Source organism: Panthera leo, chromosome D3 (assembly GCF_018350215.1).
Source record: "Panthera leo isolate Ple1 chromosome D3, P.leo_Ple1_pat1.1, whole genome shotgun sequence".
NCBI classification, from domain to species: domain Eukaryota; kingdom Metazoa; phylum Chordata; class Mammalia; order Carnivora; family Felidae; genus Panthera; species Panthera leo.
Window position 1 is genome coordinate 58,114,568 of NC_056690.1, and position 19,355 is coordinate 58,133,922.

General features: G+C 37.6%; 1 protein-coding gene across 7 annotated transcripts in view; it reads left to right on the forward strand.

Annotated features, from left to right (window-relative positions):
* Positions 1–19,355, forward strand: part of KIAA1328 (KIAA1328 ortholog) — a 348,418-nt gene that overhangs the window by 6,839 nt on the left and 322,224 nt on the right. For all 7 annotated transcript variants that reach the window (XM_042911439.1, XM_042911438.1, XM_042911436.1 and 4 more), the window contains 2 exons: positions 436–575; positions 10,033–10,127. In XM_042911439.1, the coding sequence (XP_042767373.1) occupies positions 436–575; positions 10,033–10,127 (235 nt within the window). The remainder of the gene's footprint in view (positions 1–435; positions 576–10,032; positions 10,128–19,355) is intronic.

Here is a 19,355-nt window from a genome sequence, read left to right on the forward strand (position 1 = left end):
ATTTTGTAGTTCAAAGCAAAATGTGAAAACTTCTTGATACAGGGTTTATGTGATAGACTCCTTAAAGCTTACCGGTTATTACTAAATGAGTGTTAAACTGAACCACTGAAGATACTCTGACTATGTTAAAAATCAGATTTTTAATTTCCCCTACATTAAGGTATATATTGACTGTATCTTAAGATTTATAAGTTTTAATGTGACTTATGAATTTTCACATCACCTTTTAAAAATATTTAAGTTGAACCTTAAATGTATTCCAAACATAATCTTTTCATGATTCATTATTTATTAAGAGGTTTAAAATGAAGTTTATAAAGTAGAATTTTCCCTGTGGGGTCCCGTAAGGAGGGATATTGGAGAAGTGCTTACTGGGGGGGCGAGTTTAAGAGAATAAGGTATAATTTTAGTATCTTGTTCGATGGAAATCCTTAGGAATTTCTACGGAAGGAAATGCCAGATCAAGACACAAGTTGAGTCCAAAAGCTGATGTCAAACTTAAGACTTCCAAGGTTACTGCTGCTTCAGTCTCCATGGAGTCTTTCAAAGGTGCAGGAGACTCGGTAGATGAACAGGTCAGTAATTTCGCTTTTTTTCCCTTCCTCTTCAATCTTTATAAATGCTGACCAATATCTGATAGATAAGGGTAGAAGAGTCCTTGAAAGAACGTTAGATAATCTACAAGCAATCTTAAAAGGTACAGAGGATTCTGGGATACTTTACATGGTATGAATATAAAGTATGTAGATTACTCAAAGGTTTTGATCTAAAATGTCTAGGTTTGCCTTCAGGCTTAGTTAAGTAAAATTTATTATCTTGGTATGTCTCAAAAGACCTACATCCTGATATATGTGAAGTTAGTAAATCAAATTGACAATGAATTTTTCTTTTATTAAGTGTCCTTTATATTTTTGTTCATGTGAATTTGTTAGGTGATGGTGGATAAACCTCTATATATAAGAAAGAAATTGTGTTAAAAGAACATTTCCCCTACATTATTATTATTTCCTTTACTTTAAAAATATCATAAAGACTCTTGACAGCCCCGTCATTGATTCCTCCTTCATCGTTGCCTTTGTAATAGTATCTGTACATTCCTTTGCTGTAGACTCTTACCTGATAGGTTTATTTTATTTCACTTTTTGTTACATTTTGTCTCCCCAGCCAGAGGGTAAGTCAGGGTTTGGCAATGTATCACCTATAGGCCTAATTTCCTTGCTGCCTATTTTGTGAGTAAAGGTGTATTGGAATACACGCACACTTACTCTTTTAATATTATTGCTCCTTTTGTATTATAATGGTAGAGTTGCTACCATAGTGTCTGCCCACAAAGCCAAAATATTTACTATCGAACCCCTTTAGAGAAGGGGTTCCCAGTTCAGTTCTTGAGTACATTTCCAATATCTAGTTTGTTGCCAATTGTTATGTTTAGAAATCTATAGGATTTACCTGGGATGAGCCCAAAAGCCCTACTTGTGTTACTTGTATCCTCATTGTACCCACTCTACACTGAGATGTGAATAGTAGTTGAATTTGCAAGTTCTTATTAAAAGTTGAAAGTGTTTTTTTCATGTGATGATTTGTGCATTTTATACTAAACAATTGCCTGCTTTTGGATTAAGTCCATATTTTGGGAGGGCTTATTAACTATAATTCTTTTTTGGGCTATTTCACTGGCTTTGGGAATTATAGTATATGTCTTTAGCTTAGCACAGCCTATTTTTTTTTTTGATGTTTATTTATTTATGTTGTGTGTGCACACGTGTAAGTGGGGGAGGGCAGAGAGAGAGGGGAAGAGAATCCCAAGCAGGCTCCATACTGTCGGCATGGAGCCCTGTGCAGGGCTCCATCTCTTGAACTGTGAGATCATGACCTGACCCAAAATCAAGAGTCAGACACTTAACCCACTGAGCCACCCAGGTGCCCCTATCACAGCCTATTTTAAGTTATAGTTTCCACTTCACCTAGAATTTTGAGGACCTTTCAGCAGTCTATGTCCTGACTTTTGCGATATTGTCATACATTTTACTTCTGTAGGTAAAACCCCCCAATACATTGTTATTTCTTTTGCTTAAATAGTCAGCGGTCTTTTTTTTTTTTTTTCATATTGATATATAATTTACATATCATAAAATTTACCCTTTCAAAATGTATAATTCACTGGGTTTTTGGGTGTTTTGTTGTTGTTGTTTGGTTTCATTTTTGTATATTTACAGAGTTGTGGATCCATCACCTCAGTCTAATTCTGGAACATTTTCATCATCCCAGAAAGAAACTCCATTATGTATTAGCAGTCACTTCCCATTCCCTATTCATCTTAGCCCCTAGCAACCACTAATCTACTTTAGTCTCTATAGATTTGTCTATTCTGGGCATTTCATGTAAATGGAATCCTATAATATGTGACCTTTTGTGGCTGGCTACATTCACTTAGCATAATGATTTCAAGGTTTATCTATGCTGTATCATGTATTATTACTTCATTACTTTTTATGGCTGAATATATACTTTGTTTATCCATTCACCAGTTGAAGGACTTTTGGGCTGTTAGGCTTTTTGGCTATATGAATAACATTACTATGAACATTCACATACAAGGTTTTGTGTGGATATATGTTTTCACTTCTCTTGGGTATTTACCTAGAAGTAAAATTGCTGGGTCAAATCGTAATTCTATGTTTAACCTTTGCATGAACTGCCAAAGTGGCTATACCATTTTACATTCTACCAATGATGTTTGGGGATTACAGTCTCTTCACATTCTTGCCAACATTTTATAGCTATTCTTTTTATTACAACCCTCCTAGTGAGTATGAAGTGGTATCTCATTGTGGTTTTGATTTGTATTTCCCTAATGACTAATAATAATCATTTCTTTATGCTTCTTGGCCATTTGTGTATGTTCTTTAGAGAGATGTCCATTCAGAAACTTTTCATTTGGGTTGTCATCTTACTGAGGAAGTTAAAAGAGTTCTTTATAAATTCCATCTTCAAGTCCCTATTTGTACATCTATGAACTACAAATAGTTTCTCCCATTCTGTGCATTCTTTCACTTTCTTATTGGTTACCTTTGAAGCATGAAAGTTTTAATTTTGAAGTCCAGTTTATCATTTGTTTTCATTTGTTGCCTGTGCTTTCCTGTCATATCTAAAAAATCAATACCTAATCCAAGTTCTCAAGGATTTACAACAATATTTTCTTCTAAGAGTTTTATTATTTGAGATGCTACTTTTAGTCTTTGATCCCTTTTGATTTAATTTTTGTATATAGTGACCCACATTCATTCTGTTGCATATGGATATCCAGTTGTCCCAGCATCATTTGTTGAAAAGATTATTCTTTTCCCTCTGATCATCCTGGCACCCTTGTGAAAATCTCCTACCATGTAAATGTAAGTGTTTATTTGTGGACTCTCAGTTCTATTCCATTGCTTTACATTTCTATTTTTCTGCCAATACAAGCTAATTACTGTTTGGAATTATGTATTGGAATCAGGAAATGTAAGTCCTCTGAGTTCTTCTTTTTTAAGATTTTAGCTATTCTGGGCCCTTGAATTTCTGTAGGGATCATAGAATCAATTTGGCAATTTCTGCTCTAAGGTCAGCCTGAATTTTGATAGCAATTGCAATGAATCTTTAGATAAATTTGGAGAGTACTCTCAACTTAATATCAAGTCTTCTAGTACTTGAATATGGTATGTGAGATACCTTTTCATTTATTTAGTTCTTCAGTGTCTTTCAGCAATGTTTTACAGTTTTAAAGTGTACATATCTTTTGTTAAATTGTTAAATTTATTTGTAAAGATCCCTTTTGTTAAATTTATTTCTAAAGATTAAGTGTTTAATACTTTTTGATGCTATTTTTTGGGGGGAGTTGGGGAGAGCGGCGGGAGGGGCAGAGGGAGAGGGAGAATCTTAAACCGGCTCCACACCCAGCACAGGAGCCTGACACGGGGCTCAGTCTTACAAATCGTGAGTTCACGACCTGAGCTGAAATCAAGAGTCAGGCGTTCAACTGACTGAGCCACTTAGGCGCCCCTTGATTCTATTATTAATGGAATTATTTTCTTAATTTCATTTTTGGATTATTTGTCGCTAGTGTATGGAAATAGAATTGATTTTGTCTCTTGGTTTTGTATCCTGCAACCTTTCTAAATTCACTTACTAGTTTCGATCTAATAGTTTTTAAGGTGAATTTCTTACAGTTTTTTATATGTGTGATTATGCCATCTGTGAACAGACATAGTTTGACATCTCCCTTTCCAGTTTGGATTTCTTTTATTTCAATTGTGTTTCACTTTCGTTTTTACTGGTTATAGAATTTGAGTTGACAGTTTTTTCTTTCAGTACTTTAATAATATTATTGCATATATTTACTGGTTTGCACTGTTTTTGAGGGGGAAGTCTGCCGTCACCCTTGCTTCTGTTCTTCTGCATTTAATATGTGTGAGTTTAAACTCTGGCTACTTTTAAGATTTTTGTTTTCTCCCTGGTTTCAAGCAATTTGATTATAGTATACCTTGACTAATTTTCTAAATATGTCTTTTGGTTGTGGTTTGTTGGGCCTTTTCGATTTGACAGTTTATAGTTTTCATAAAATTGGGAAAATTTTCAGCCATTACATATTAAGATATTACTGTGTCTCCCCCGCCCCCCCCCTCCCCCCCCCCCCCCCCCCCCCCCCCCCCCCCCCGCCTTATGAGGACTCCAGTTACACAGAGGACTCCAGTAGGCCACTTAAGCTTACCCCACAGCTTTCTGCTCATTTTTTCCTTCAGTTTGTTGTTGCTATTGTTCTGTGTTTATCTATGGATGGTTTATATTGCTTTGTCTTCAAATTCATTAATCAACTTCTGAAGTGTCTAATCTACCACTTATCTCATTCAGTGTATTTTTTATATAAGCCCATGTTTTTATCTCTAGAAATTCAATCTGAGTCTTTTGTTTTTATTTATATATTTCATGTCTACTTAACAGGCTTGGTCTTCTAGTTGCTTGAGCATATGGAATATAGTAACTTTTAAAGTTCTTGTTTATAGTTCTGTCATCTGAGTCCTTTATGGGGAGATTTCAACTGAGTCCATTTTCGAATTATGTATTGTATTTTTCTGCCTCATTACCTGCCTGCTTGTTTTTTATTGGATACCACCAAACAAAGTGAAGCATACCTTTTTTTGAGTTTTGAATATTATGTGTTTCTATAAATAATCTTGAGCTGTTTTTCTGGGACTGAGTTAAGTTATTTAGAAGTAGTTTGATCTTTCTGAAGCTTGGGTTTAAGATTTTAAAGATGACACCAGAGCAGCTTTTAATATAGGGCTAATTTTGCCTACTGTAGACAGTACCTTTCTGAGTATTCTTGCTTTTGTCCCTTGAATTATAAGGTTTTCCACTCTGGCTCGTGGGAGCATGAGCTATTCCTGGCACTGTATTAGCTGCAAAAATTATTCTCACATTGAGTTGTTCTTTCCCTGGATTTTGGTGGGTCCCCTCATAAACGTATGCTGATCAGTACTCAGTGGTTGATGTGCAGGGACCCCTCTGCAGATCCCTGGAGCTCACTTTCTGTGCAGCTCTGTCTTCTCCAGTACTCGGCTCTGCAAACGCTAGACACCTTGGCCTTCGTGGATGCCTAGCTCTGTCTTCTCAACTTGGGGAGATTGCTGGGCTTCGTTTGGGTTTCCCACGTTGCACATTGGAAACTCCAGAGGCAGTTGAATTAAGATAATGGTATGCCTCGGGGCGCCTGGTTGGCGCAGTCGGTTAAGCGTCCGACTTCAGCCAGGTCACGATCTCGCGGTCCGTGAGTTCGAGCCCCGCGTCAGGCTCTGGGCTGATGGCTCGGAGCCTGGAGCCTGTTTCCGATTCTGTGTCTCCCTCTCTCTCTGCCCCTCCCCCGTTCATGCTCTGTCTCTCTCTGTCCCAAAAATAAATAAAAAACGTTGAAAAAAAATTAAAAAAAAAAAAAAAAAAAAAAAAAAAGATAATGGTATGCCTCATCTTATTTGGTTCCCCTCTTTCAGCGATCACTTTCCTGTGCTGCCTGCTAGCCAGTGTTTGAGAACTGCTTTTTGATATATTTGGTCAGATTTTTTGGTTGTTTTAGGCATTGGAATAAATTGGTTCCTGTTACTCCTTTTTGCCTGGAAGGTGGAATGTAAGTGTATGGGATGTATTTTGTCTCAAAACTAGAAATGGTGTGTGTGTGTGTGTGTGTGTGTGTGTGTGTGTATGCATTTTTTTTTTTCCTCAAAACTAGGAAGATGTGTGCATTTTTCCTTGGAGAACATGACGGCTTGTGGTTTTTCTATATATGTTCTCGTGATCTTTGGTGTCCAAAAGCTAGGCCCTTAATTCATTAACAGTTTCAAAATGGTAATGGTGTCAGTTCAAGTCTTCTGGGAAGTAGGTGCTATGATGAAAGTAGAAATGGCAGAGATTCAGTGGAGGAAAAGCTGACATAGAATAGAGAGTAAAGCGAACAGGGATACACAAGGAGAGCCTTAGGATTTTACTCTACATCTGGCATCAGTGAGAGAATAAAGAAAGAAGAAAAATTGACTAGGAGAAACCTCAGACTTCGTAATGCTTTGCAGTGTGAGGCAGTGTCTGTCAGGCTAATGGGGAACCTCAGAGTACAAGTTGTTCTTTAAGGATGGCCTGGCAGGCAGAAATGGTTCAGTTCTAGCATCTCTGCCATTCCCGGTCATTGGCATTGGCGTGAACACCACAGTGGATCTGAAGGTGTGGCAGGAGTTAGGTGAGGCACTTGGCCAACTATACTGTTTGCAGCAGGTTCTTTCTCTCTTTGAGAAGCCACATTGTTTTACTCTTCACAGTAAAATCCACTACTCATCGGGAATTATTACGTGTATCGTGTTAAGGTCAGTTCATTTTTCCATACCGACAGTCTATTGGTCTGCACCCGTGAGTGAGAAGACCATTCTTCTCCCCACTGCATTGCAGTGATGCCATTGTAAACCACGCGGCTGTAGAGGTATGTCCTTCCTGTATTCTGTCATCTTCTTTGGTAATACCTATTCTGGACTTTGTGTTTATCATTTCTTTCCTTTTCTTTTCTTTTCTTTTTAAAGTTTACTTATTTATTTTTGAGAGAGTGAGAGTGAGCAGGGGGGGCAGAGAGACAGGGAGAGAATCCCAACCTGGTTCCCTTGAGGTAAAATCAAGAGTTGGACATTTAACTGACTGATTGACCCAGGTGCCCCATCATTCTTTTGTTTTTGTATGTCAGGAGTTGACAAACTTTTTCTGTAAAGGGCCAGATGGTAAATATTCAGCCTCTGTGAGCCATGTGGTCTCTGTCTCACTTACTCAACTCTGCCACTGTAGTGTGAAGAGAGTCAATGTGTAAATTAATGTACATGGCTATGTTCTAATAAACCCTTATTTACAAAAATAGACAGTGAACCAGATTTGGCTTGCAGCTGTAGTTTACCAACCCTTGTCCTATATAGTCTAATACATAATTGTTTTTTAAACAACGTTCAGTGTTCTATGTATTTGGAACTTTATATAAATGAGCTAATACTATGTTGCATCATTTGCTTTTTTTGCTTAATATTAATGTTCATGAAATTTACTTATGTTATATATAATTCTGTCATTTATTTTCACTGATATTTCAATCAGAGTTTAGTCAGTTATTCTAACTGAGCATGTTTAATATAAAGACCCGCTGAATTGGTGCTGGAAAATTGCAAAGGCAAACCGACCTCATCAAGATTTCATGTAGGCAGTAACCGCAAGAAACAGTTCCCATCTCTAGGGCTAGGAAAACAGCCAGAGCAAGTTGCAGTTATTAACACCTAGAAGCTTGACGGAGGGGCCCGTGAGAGCTGGAACCTGGACTGAGGGGGAACCAGCCTCAGAGGCACTGCTGTCCCTGAGGAGACATGCTAAAGGCTGGTTCTGCCAGGGCTGGGAAAATTGTAAACCGCAGCCTGCTGTGCCTGCCAGGGTACACTCTGGGCCCGGGGCGGGGCAGAACATGGGTGGGAACAGGACGCCAATAGGGACGACAGTGTCTTTTCTTCTGACAACCTCTGGTCTCCCTCTCGTTCTTCCTGTTCGCAGATTTTAACAGAGAGCCATGTGGCAAAGAAGTAAGGTTTCTGAGTCTCAGCCTCAGCATCACAAAGCAGAGGCTGGAAGGGTGGGTTTGAAGATGGAAGCCAATTAATAGTGTAACAACCCGTGCCTATGGAATTCCATTGTATACATATGCTACAGTTTATTCTTTAGTTGACAACATTTGTGTTTTCAAGTGCGTTAAACACAATGCTGCTGAGGTTCTTGCCCACGTGCAGGGGTTTCTCTTGTTTATTCTACTCATGGCACCGCTACTCAGATGTCTTCCCAGATGTCTTCTTGTGTGTTTTCAGCAACTTCTTCCATTGCCAAATGGAGTGACTTCTTTCACATTCTGTGTAGTTTTTTTGTTCCTTACCACTCTTATCCCCAAACTCTTCTTGAAACGTTTCTTTTTCTCCCACAATATTATATCCTTCTGATTCTCATCTTGTCCTTTCAAATACCAATTTTAATTTATTATCTTGGATTTGTAGATAATTTTTAAAAACTAATATTTTTTCTTAATTTTAAGGAAAATTTAGAACATAGAAAAGTATAAAGAGAATAATAAAAATCTAAACATCATCCATAATACAGTATGGCTGAAGTTTTTTAAAAAAAAATTTAACGTTTATTAATTTTTGAGAGAGAGAAAGAGAGTGCGTGAGCAAGCACGGGAGGGGCAGAGAGAGAGGGAGACACAGAATCTGAAGCAGGCTCCAGGCTCTGAGCTGTCAGCACAGAGCCTGACATAGGGCTCACCCTCAGGGACTGCGGGATCACGACCTGAGCCGAAGTTGGACGCTTAATCAACTGAGCCACCCAGGCGCCCCCACAGTATGGCTGAAGTTTAAATCTTTTATATTTTTCTCTGACTTGAGAGCCAGACCCACATTTCCAACTTCTTGCCTAAACATTTCTGTATGACTATCCTCCTGGCATCTTGAGTTGACCAAAACCAAACTCATTTCATTTTTTTTACCATCTCCTTGATATAATTTCCTTTTTCTCCCCATCTATGACTATCAGTATTTCCCATCTGAGACTATCAGTATTTCCAGGATTCATTTTAGAGGTCTTGGATTACCCTTGGCTACCTGAAGAAATTGGACTAATCTACTTTGTGGTTGTCCAAATGCCAAAGTTTCCTTCCATTTACATGTTACCTCTAGTTTCCTTGTGGTTCCCTAAGTTTCATTGCTTTAAAGATGTTCACGTGCAAGTACTTGATGTTCAAGTACTGGGAGAACTTCTTATAGCACAAGAGAGGGAGGAGATAGTTCAGTGGTTGAGAGCACATACTCATTCTGCTACTTTAACTGTTGGTATCCTAGGCAAGATATGTACCCTCGCTGTTAATAGAAATAATACCTACCTAATAGCACTGTTGTGAAAGTGAGATGGATTAGTAAGTGTAAAATACTTACAGTGTTCCTGACATGCAGTAAGCACGAGGTATGTGTTAGCTACTTTTATTATTCTTTGGTCTAGTACCCAGTGCAATGAACTTTAGGATATACTGAGAAGTTAGAAACTGGTGCCTCTGCTGCCAACCTTAGTGTGCTTTCAAGCAGCCTAGGGGCTGTGATGGAGGAAAGGTTCTCAGTAACTTCCAGTAGGTGTTTGTTTTGTGACATTCACCAAGGGAACATTATTTCCTTAATATTCCCTAATATTTAAGCAGGGACATTTCTGCCTTTTGAGTTCTTCCTGTGTGCTTTTCTGTGTAAACATTGCGATGTCCCTTGCTGGACAGACAGTTCCTTAGCCTGTTTTGAGTTCATAGTAGGTTTGAATGAAACAGGTAATGAGTGTACCACCAGAGAAAAGATATCTGAGAAATTTTTTACCTCCTAGGCTAATTTTAAGAGACTTCTCATAGAGTCTTAAAAATTGTTTTTAGCCAAAGTTTAACCAAAAGATTTTTCTGTTTTGTATTAGAATTTCTGCAAGGGAGGAATAAAGAGTGCATCATTGAAGGATTTATGTCTCGAAGACAAAAGACGCATTGCAAATTTAATTAAAGAACTGGCCAGGTGAGATAAAATCTTATACGAAATGTATTATTATATAAGACAATTTTTTGAAAATAGAAACCGAAAATATGGTTTGATGTCATTGTATCATTGATCTTAGGAAAGCAAAGACTTAGAAAAAAAGGTATTTTGTGGCCCCAAAAAAAGAAAAGTAGGAAAAAAGTAAAAAAAGAAAAACCAGAACAAACCACTTTCCAATTTACATTTTCTTGTGTATTTAATTTCCCAAATTGTTTGGTGCACATATGTGCAGTGGTCCTCTATCACAAGGGAAAATGTAGGAGTTTAGCGCTGCTGTTGATATAGGTTGATATGTTGTAATCAGTGTCATAGCAACTACCTTTGGTTTTGGTTTAGCATCTGACCAAAAATGAACATTGACTTTACTGTAGTTCATCACAAGAATATCTATGATCATTCTGCTAACTCCTGATGCTTTCAGGATTCAAAGTAAGGGATTTTGAATTTTGTGAATGATAGTTTGTAACTATTTGGTTTTAATATTTCAGTTTATTAATGATATGTATGAAGCATATCTACTTGGAGTGACTTAGTTGTCAACACACACATCCAGTTTTGGGGTCTTAAAATACTTAATAAATGAAAATGTATATAGAGGAATGTATTAATACAAATTGTAAAAGTCAAATTTAAGGAAAGGCCATACCTAAAAATTGATTAAAATAGTACTATTTTTGTATTTGAATTGCATGTTTGGAAATAGATCTTTTCCGTCTTTACTTTTAATTAAAGATGACTGTATGAAGTGTTTCAAAATGTCCAGGCCATAAAATAATGTTTGTGGAAGCTTTTCTAAAAAGACTGAAGTTAAAAAATTACCTTACTAGGAGTGCCTGGCTGGCTCGTTGGTTGAGCATCTGACTCTTGGTTTCGATTCAGGTCATGATTTTGTGTTTTGTGGGATCAAGTCCTGCATCGGGCTCTGTGCTGACAGTGCAGAGCCTGCTTGGGATTCTCTCTCCCTCTGTGCCCCTCCCCCACTCGGCTGTGTGTGTGTCTCTCTCTCTCTCAAAATAAATAAGTAACTTTAGCTTCTACTACAAAGCTGTAATCATTAAGACAGCATGGTATTGGCACAAAAACAGACACATAGACCAATGGAATAGAATAGAAACCCCAGAACTAGACCCACAAACGTATGGCCAACTAATCTTTGACAAAGCAGGAAAGAACATCCAATGGAAAAAAGACAGTCTCTTTAACAAATGGTGCTGGGAGAACTGGACAGCAACATGCAGAAGGTTGAAACTAGACCACTCTCTCACACCATTCACAAAAATAAACTCAACATGGATAAAGGACCTGAATGTGAGACAGGAAACCATGAAAACCCTAGAGGAGAAAGCAGGAAACGATCTCTCTGACCTCAGCCGTAGCCATCTCTTACTCGACACATCCCCAAAGGCAAGGGAATTAAAAGCAAAAATGAACTACTGGGACCTTATGAAGATAAAAAGCTTCTGCACAGCAAAGGAAACAACCAACAAAACTAAAAGGCAACCAACGGAATGGGAAAAGATATTTGCAAATGACATATCGGACAAAGGGCTAGTATCCAAAATCTATAAAGAGCTCACCAAACTCCACACCCGAAAAACAAATAACCCAGTGAAGAAATGGGCAGAAAACATGAATAGACACTTCTCTAAAGAAGACATCCGGATGGCCGACAGGCACATGAAAAGATGCTCAATGTTGCTCCTCATCAGGGAAATACAAATCAAAACCACACTCAGATATCACCTCACGCCAGTCAGAGTGGCCAAAATGAACAAATCAGGAGACTATAGATGCTGGCGAGGATGTGGAGAAACGGGAACCCTCTTGCACTGTTGGTGGGAATGCAAATTGGTGCAGCCACTCTGGAAAGCAGTGTGGAGGTTCCTCAGAAAATTAAAAATAGATCTACCCTATGACCCAGCAATAGCACTGCTAGGAATTTACCCAAGGGATACAGGAGTACTGATGCATAGGGGCACTTGTACCCCAATGTTTATGGCAGCACTCTCAACAATAGCCAAATTATGGAAGGAGCCTAAATGTCCATCAACTGATGAATGGATAAAGAAATTGTGGTTTATATACACGATGGAGTACTACATGGCAATGAGAAAGAACGAAATATGGCCCTTTGTAGCAACGTGGATGGAACTGGAGAGTGTGATGCTAAGTGAAATAGCCCATACCGAGAAAGACAGATACCATATGTTTTCACTCTTATGTGGATCCTGAGAAACTTAACAGAAACCCATGGAGGAGGGGAAGGAAAAAAAAAAAAGAGGTTGGAGTGGGAGAGAGCCAAAGCATAAGAGATTCTTTTTTTTTTTTTTTTTTAATTTTTTTTTTAACGTTTTATTTATTTTTGAGACAGAGAGAGACAGAGCATGAACAGGGGAGAGTCAGAGAGAGGGAGACACAGAATCTGAAACAGGCTCCAGGCTCTGAGCTGTCAGCACAGAGCCCGACGCGGGGCTCGAACTCACGGACTGCGAGATCATGACCTGAGCCGAAGTCGGCCGCTTAACCGACTGAGCCACCCAGGTGCCCCAAAGCATAAGAGATTCTTAAAAACTGAGAACAAACTGAGGGTTGATGGGGGGTGGGAGGGAGGGGAGGGTGGGTGATGGGTATTGAGGAGGGCACCTTTTGGGATGAGCACTGGGTGTTGTATGGAAACCAATTTGACAATAAATTTCATATATTGAAAAAATAATAAAGTGAATTCCAGCACTTGTAAAAAAAAATAAAAATAAAAAAAATAAATAAGTAAACTTAAAAAATAATTACCTTACCAAATCATGTAATTGCAGTTATAAAGGATAACATCAGTGATGTTTTGGGGGCTAGGGTATAGGGTGTGAGAATTCAGAGTACATACCTTACTCTGAATTTGATGTCCCTCCTGAGATAAACGGTAATTTTTTTCACTAGAGTTCTTTGGCTGTTTTAGTCCCCCAAGTAGAGTTTTCATCAACTTCAAATAGTGTTCTTTGTGTTGGGAAAACATTAGTTAACCCTCCATACTTGCAGATGACCTTTTCACAAAACTTTTTACCACTTAAATGGCTGTGGCTATCCTTACATACACTTGATGGCGTTGAAAACTATTACCATTAGTTTGATTCCATATATTAATGGTCCTGAGTTGCTATTGTTGTCCTAAGTGATTCACTTTAACATTTATTTATTTTTGAGAGACAGAGACAGAGCGCGAGTGGGAGAGGGGCAGGGAGAGAGAGACACACAGAATCCGAACCAGGCTCCAGGCTCTGAGCTGTCAGCACAGAGCCTGACGCGGGGCTCGAACCCATGAACCATGAGATCATGACCTGAGCCGAAGCCAGAAGCTTAACTGACAGAGCCACTCAGGCGCGCCCTTAGTGATCCATTTCATTTCAGTTGCCAGGCTTGGAGAATACCTGAAATATTAGAGCATATTGTTTTGGTTTCAGCAAACTTCTGCTTTCCAGGAAAATGCTGGTTTCTTGGTAGAGGGTCAGTATGTCACTACAGGGTATTAGTATAAATTTGCTTATATTGCTAGAAAACTCCAGTATTACTGTATTTACCATTAATGTACAGATACATGGGAATAACGTGTTCTAGGTTTCTTGAGTTTGCTACGTTTCCTCTATTGGATATTTCAGTCTACTTGTTTCTACTCATACTGCCCAAACCATTTTCACTTGCTTTTACAAGACTCATTTATATTGAAGTGGGGAAGTGCCATATTCCTTAAACACTGGCAACAAAACATTCCTACCTTTTGTATTCTTTTATCTTTGGATTTTTAGCTTGGTTTCAAATAACTGGTTTCCTATTGTCATTAAATACAATCATTTGTCTTTCGTCTTGAGAAATAAAATACTCCTCTGACCACATGTTTCCTTTCAGCTACTACCTTCTTTGTACACCACAACATAGCCTCCTTCCTAGAGTCTGTAGTATTATTTTCTTTTATTTATTTATTTATTATTTATTTATTTTTAATGTTTATTTTTGAGAGAGAGAGAGTGAAAGACTGTGAGTGGGGGAGGGGCAGAGAGAACCAGAGACACAGAATTCAAAGCAGACGTCAGGCTCTGAACTGTCAGCACTGAGCCCTGCGTGGGGCTTGAACTTGTGAACTGTGAGATCATGACCTGAGTGGAAGTTGGATGCTTAACTGACTGAGCCACCTAGGTGCCCCTAGTCTATAGTATAATTTTCTACCTGTTGCATTTCGTTCCCTCCTCAAGCTTATTTATTTATTTTAAAATGTATAGAAGTGCAACTTATATTCAATAATATGTATGCATTTTTTGATACATATACGTTTTAAGTGTATATTTCAGTGAGTTTTAGCAAATGTAAGGTCATTTTTAAAAGTTATGTTGAGACCTTTTACAGTCTGTTTCTTCCTTCCAGACAGCCAATAATGTGATTTCTGTCATCATTGCTTAGTTTTACTTGTTCTGACATGCCACGTAAATGGCCAGACAGTATGTACCCTCTTCTGTCTGGCTTTTTTTTCCTTCTGCGAGATGATTTTGTGTGTATAGTAAAATGTACATAAAATTTATCAGCTTAACCATTTTTAAGTCTGTAGTGGTATTAAGTACATTCATATTGTTGTGCAGTCATCTCCACAATCCCATTTCCAGAACTTTTTCATCATTCAAACCCTGTATCCCGTTAAAAATAACTCCTCATCCTCCCTTCACCCCAACTGTTTGGTAACCACTGTTCCATGTGTGTCTGTGAATTTGACTCTACGAGTGGAATCATAGAATATTTGTCCTTTTATATCTGGCTTATTTCAGAGGGTGATATTTTTGAGATTTTTTTTTTTCAATTTGTTGTGTGCAGGAGTAGTACTTTTTTTTTTTTTTTTTTTTTATTGAGTAGTCTTCATTGCTGGCCTGTATTTTAATTTGCTTAGCTATTCATCTGTTAATACACATTTGAGTTGTTTGAGTTTTTGCCTTTTATGAATGAAGCTTCTATGACATTCATGTACAAGTGTTTGTGTGGATATGATGTTTTAACTTTTCTTCTGTGAATAATTACATACAGAATTGCCCAGTTATATCTTAAGTGTACATTTAGCCTTATAAGAAATTGTCAAACTGTTTTCTAATGTGGTTGTGTTATTTCAACACTTCCACTAGCAACTGATGAGAATTCCATCATTCAGCATATTTACTAACTCTTGGTATCGTCATTTCTTTCAATTTTAGCCATTCTAATGAGTATAGTGATCTCTCCTTGTGGAGTTAATTTGTGTTGTCCTAAGATTAATAGTATCATTGGCTATTCTTCTTTCAGGTGTCTGTTAAAATCTTTTGCCTGTTTTTTTTTGACCCACCCCATTCTCTTCTTGATACTGATATGTTCTTTATATACTGTGGATGCAAGTTGTCAAATATGTGGTTTTCTCCCCAACCTTGCTTTCTGGTTTTCTTAGTGTTTTCTTTTGTAAAGGAAGAGTTTTTATTTCATCAACTTTTTCTTTTGTTGTTCGTGTCTTTAGTGTTCTATCTAAAAGATCTTGCCCATCCCAAGATGATTTTTTTCCTTTGTTAGAAAAGACTACCCTTTCTGCAGAATTACCTCTGCCTCCTTGTCAAAATCAGTTGACCATACATGCATGATCTGTTCTGGGCTTTTTCATTCCATTCCATTGATCTTTGTGTTGCCCTTATGCCAATACCAAATTGACTTGATTACTGTAATTTTATAGTAAGTCTTGAAATCAGGTAAGTCCTACAGTTTTGTTCTTTTTGAAAACTAGTTTGGCTTTTTGAAGTCCTTTGCATTTCACTGTAAATTTTAGAATTAGCTTTTCAACTTTTAAAAGAAAGTTGCCTCCTAAATTTTGTTTAGAGTGTATTGAATTTGTAGATCAAATTGAGGAAAATTGACATCTTTATGTTATTGAGACTTTCGGTCTGTGATAGGTCATATTTCTCCATTAATTTGGATTTTCTTAATTTTTTTCTGTAGTGATTTGTAGTTTTCATGGTACAGGTTATAATATATGCACATATGTTGTCGTTAAGTATTTTATGTTTTTGATACTATTGGAGATGTTGTAATTAAAAATTTTTATTTTACATTTAATTTTTAATTTTATATAATTTCTTATATGATAACACAGAATCTTTTAAAGTTTATTCATTCTGAGAGAGAGAAAGAGAGAGAGCACACACGCACAGGAGCAGGGACAGAGAGAGAGGAGAGAGAATCCTAAGCAGGCTCTGCTGTTAGCACAGAGCCCCATGTGGAGCCGGAACCGAGGAACCTTGAGATCATGACCTGAGCCAAAATCAAGAATTGGATGTGTAAAGATCAATTGAACCACCCAGGCACACCAGAATTAGTGTTTTAAATATTGACTTGGTCTCCTTCAAAAATTTTTTAAATGTTTATTTTGAAAAAGAGAGCAAGTGAGCAAGTGCACACACGCAAGCAAGGTAGGGGCGAAGAGAGAGAGGCTCTGTGCTGTTCAGTGCAGAGCCAGACGCAGGGGGCTCCATCTCACAAACTGTGATCGTAACCTGAGACGAAATCCAGAGTTAGATGCCTAACTGAGCCACCCAGGTGCCCCCTCCTTCAGACTTTTTAATTTATTTTTTATGATAGTTTTTTTTGGCATAAGACTTTGGATTTTCTAGGGGCGCCTGGGTGGCTCAGTCGGTTGAGCGTCCGACTTCAGCTCAGGTCATGATCTCGCGGTCCGTGAGTTCGAGCCCCACATCGGGCTCTGGGCTGATGGCTCAGAGCCTGGAGCCTGCTTCCGATTCTGTGTCTCCCTCTCTCTCTGCCCCTCCCCCGTTCATGCTCTGTCTCTCTCTGTCTCAAAAATAAATAAACTTAAAAAAAAAATAAAAAAAAAAAAAAGACTTTGGATTTTCTATATTCAGGATCATGTCATCTACAAATAAAAACAATTTTATTTTTTCCTTTCTATTTGTAGACACTTTGTTTCTTTTTCTTGCCCTTTTGCATTGGCTAGAACCTGTGCTACAATGTTGAATGAAAATGGATGTCTTTGTCTTCTTGTTCCTGATCTTAAGTCTTTCATCATTAATTTCAATGTAAGCTGTAGGATTTAAAAAAAACTTTTTTTAAGTATTTATTTATTTTTTCTGATAGAGAGACAGAGTGCAAGTGAGGGAGGGGCAGAGAGAGAGAGGGAGACACAGAATCCGAAGCAGGTTCTAGGCTCTGAGCTGTCAGCACAGAGCCCTACCTGGGGCTTGAAACCCATGAACCTCAAGAGCATGAACTGAGCCAAAGTTGGACACTCAACTGACTGAGTCACCCAGGCGCCTCCAAGCTGTAGGATTTTTGTAAATGTTCTTTATCAGGCCCAAGAAATTTATTTTTGTTCCTAGTTTGCTGAGAGTTGTTTTTTTTAATCATAAATAGGAGTAGAACTTTGTCAAATGATTTTTCTTTATTGGCTAATAGTATGATATTTTTTTTCTTTAACTGTTAATGTAGTAAATTACATTGATTGGTTTTTGAATGTTTAATTTACTTTAATTAACAGATGTATGATTTGCATATAATTTCTCCTTGTGTGGGTGTTTTGTTTTTTTTTTACTTCCTTGGTTGTGTCCTCTGAAGCACAAAAGATATTACTACCGATGAAGTCTAAATTCTCCATTTTTTTTCTTGTCAGTTGTGCTTTAAGTGTCATATCTAAGGATTATTGCTATATCAAAGATCATGAAGATTTAACCCTATGTTTTCTTCTATGCATTTTATGGTTTTAGCTCTTATATTTGGGCCTTTGGTCCATTTTTATTTAATTTTTGTATATGGTAAGGGGTAGTGTTTTGACTTTTTTTTTCTTTCTTTTTTTTGCATATGGAAATCCATTTGTCCAAGCATTATTTGTTGGAGAGACTGTTCTTTTCCCATTTGATAGTCTTGGCACAACTCAAAATATGATTGACCAAAAGTATACCAGTTTATTTCTGGACTCTGAGTACTTTTTCACTGCTCTATATGTCTATTCTAATGCTAATACCACACTGTTTCAATTAGTGTATCTTTGTAGTAAGCATGAAATATAAGACCTCCAACTTTGTTCTTCCTTTTGAAGATGACTTGAGCTGTCCTGGGTCCTTTGCAATTCCATATGAATTACAAGATCAGCATTTCCACTTCTGGAAAAAAAAAAAGGCACTTGAGATTTTGATAGGATTATATTAAATCCGTAGATCACTTTGGGGAATATTGCCATGTTAACAATATTAAGTGTTCCAGTCCACAAACATGTAATGTCTTTCAATATTTAAGTCTTTAATTTCTTTTAGCAATGTTTTGTAGTTTTCACTGTACAAGCCTTTCACTTTTTTGTTTAAATTTATTTTTAAGAATTTTCTTTTAGGTGTTCTTATAAATAGAATTGTTCTCTTAATATTCCTTTCAGATTGTTTGTTGCTGTGTATAGAAATACAAGAGGTTTACATGTTAATCTTGTACCCTGAAACAGTTACATTTGTTTATTAGCTCTAATAGTTTTTTTTGTGGGTTCTCTGTGGATTTTCTGTATATAGAATCAATCATGTCATCCACAAACAGAGATGGTTCTACTTCTTTTCCAGTTTGGGTGCCTCTTATTTCTTTTTCCTCTGGCTTGAAGTTCCAGCATATTGTTGAATAGAGCGATAGAAGCAGGCATTCTTGTCTTGTTCCTGAACTTAGTGGGAAAGCTTTCAGTTTTTCATCATTGGGATAACATGTTAGCTGTGAGTTTTTCCTAGATTGCCTTTATCACGTTAAGGAAATTTCCTTCTGTTCCTAGTTTGAGTTTTGGGGGAGTTTTTTCAAATGCTTTTTCTGTGTCAGTTGATATGAACACATATTTTTGTAGGTTTGTTTGTCAGATATGTGTTGATTGATTTTCTTTTCTTTTTTAAGTTTATTTATTTATTTTGAGAGAGATAGAGACAGCATGAGTGGGGGAGGGACCGAGAGAGAGGGAGGGACCGAGAGAGAGGGAGACAGAGAATCCCAAGCAGGTTCCACACTGTCAATGCAGTGACTAATGCAGGGCTTGAACCCATGAAACCACAAGATCATGACCTGAGCCAAAACCAAGAGTTGGCCACTTAACTGACTGAGCCACCCAGTTGGTAGATTTGTGTTAAACCTGATTGATAGTCTTAGGTTAAAACATCCTCGCATTTTTGGGATAAACATCAGTTAGTT